Source organism: Anoplophora glabripennis, unplaced genomic scaffold (genome assembly GCF_000390285.2).
Source record: "Anoplophora glabripennis isolate ALB-LARVAE unplaced genomic scaffold, Agla_2.0 scaffold6958, whole genome shotgun sequence".
In the NCBI taxonomy this organism is placed as follows: Eukaryota; Metazoa; Arthropoda; class Insecta; order Coleoptera; family Cerambycidae; genus Anoplophora; species Anoplophora glabripennis.
The window spans coordinates 1,217-2,839 of NW_019423031.1; the positions used below are offsets into that span (position 1 = coordinate 1,217).

Below are 1,623 nucleotides of genomic sequence, written 5' to 3' on the forward strand. Positions count from 1 at the left end.
CAGTCAAACCTCTTACACCGTGTATAGGATGTCCGAAATCGAATGGGTCATACTTTAAGGGTAGCTTGTTTAAATCACCTTATCTTCATTCAAATGTCAATACCTACTGAGATCATGTATAGTTATACCATGTACTGAGATATAGATCCCCAAACGCTGTTTCTATGCGGATCTACACTGAAAGGGTTAGGTAGATGTACCCATTGTCATCTGTAGTATAGGAGGGAATCGGATACAGACTTTTAAATAGGGGTAAGTTGGTAAATCCCAAAAAAAACTTACGGATGTAATTAAAAAAGATAAGCCATTTTTTTGTAGTTTATTTAAAAAATGTAGTTAACTGTCATTAGACTTTGACAATAGCTTTCCCGAAATTTACACCATTCAACATATCAGTGAAAGCTTTAAACATGTTTTCAAAACCCTCTGTCACAGTCTCAGGATATTTTAACTTTCCTTCTTGTATCCAAGTTCTATTTTGTTTGATACCTTCAAACCAGCGGTCTGCCCATCTATGGACGATAAAACCTTCCATTCTTAACTGATGAGACAATAGCGGGTACTGAGCAATAGTTGCTAAAAATTATGATATGAGTAGTACTAGCAGTTATACATAAATACAAAAAATAAGAAACAAATCAGTGTTATATTAGGTATAGTATGAAAATTTTGTTGTTGTCAACCAAGTGCAGGATAAAATAATAACAAAAATGTAACAAATAGTTTATTTTTAGTTTATGATAATAATTATAATCTTCAGTTACCTTTGTGTTTTATAACTGCAAATATTGTAAGTTGTTAGATTGTCAGTTTACGGGATTAAGTGGGCTTTTCTGCTAAATATAAGCCGAATTTAAAATCAAATAGAAACGTCGAAAACGCTTAATAACCGACAAACTGTTACAATTTTGAGCGGTGCAATTTTTATGCAAATTTTCAAACGCAAACCGTGAAAAATTATTTCAAACTCAAAAACTTACCTGTTGGGATACTTTTATCATTATATGCAGATATAGCTCCAGATACCGCAACTCTTCCAAACAAATTCATGCAGTACATGATAGTATTACTTATCTCACCACCTACCTGAAAATCTTACAGTAAATACACGTAGTGTTCCTAAAATGAGGAGCAGCTATGCAAAAGCCGATAAATCCGTTTTTAAATTTTTTTTAGTTGGGCACGGTTATGGCTTGGTTACATCTAGATTGAACAAAGAACGTTGAATTCAATGAGAAACGGCATATTAAAATAAGCGACTAACCAAAAGCCAATCAATCCATATTTCGACCAAGCAAAGAGCGTTAAATCCATGTATACTAAATTTAACAGATTTCTTTAAAAATTTTTCTATTGTTTAATTTCTTCGTAGTTTCATAGTTTATCGCGAGATGGTGCAATTTTCACATACATGCAGTGCGTAAATATGAGAGGGTAATAAGACTTATCTTGGTACAAAAAAATTATATTTGAGATGGCCTACGAAGAACAGGAAGAAGTTATATGTGATTGTTTAGAAGACGATGTTGGGTTAGATTTTCACAATTTTTTTGTTTCGTTTGATATTAAAATTTTTGTACTTTGAACCACATGTGTATAATTCAAATAAAAATGTATGGTATA

The 1,623-nt window shown here is 32.2% G+C and overlaps 1 protein-coding gene across 1 annotated transcript; it reads right to left on the reverse strand.

Annotated features, from left to right (window-relative positions):
• Positions 1-285: 285 nt before the first annotated feature.
• Positions 286-1,080, reverse strand: LOC111693040 (prostaglandin reductase 1-like). The gene is made up of 2 exons (XM_023457179.1): positions 981-1,080; positions 286-576 (listed from the first exon to the last, which is right to left on the reverse strand). Exons 1-2 carry the CDS (start codon positions 1,057-1,059, stop codon positions 347-349), a joined length of 309 nt encoding a protein of 102 aa, XP_023312947.1. The 5' UTR covers positions 1,060-1,080; the 3' UTR covers positions 286-346.
• Positions 1,081-1,623: the final 543 nt, after the last annotated feature.

Bases quoted from the DNA above. Each gene is read 5' to 3' on its own strand.
- LOC111693040 (XM_023457179.1), bottom strand. From the start codon at position 1,059: ATGTACTGCATGAATTTGTTTGGAAGAGTTGCGGTATCTGGAGCTATA. The intron at 577-980 runs GTAAGTTTTTGA...CATAATTTTTAG, and splicing joins TGATAAAAGTATCCCAACAG to CAACTATTGCTCAGTACCCG.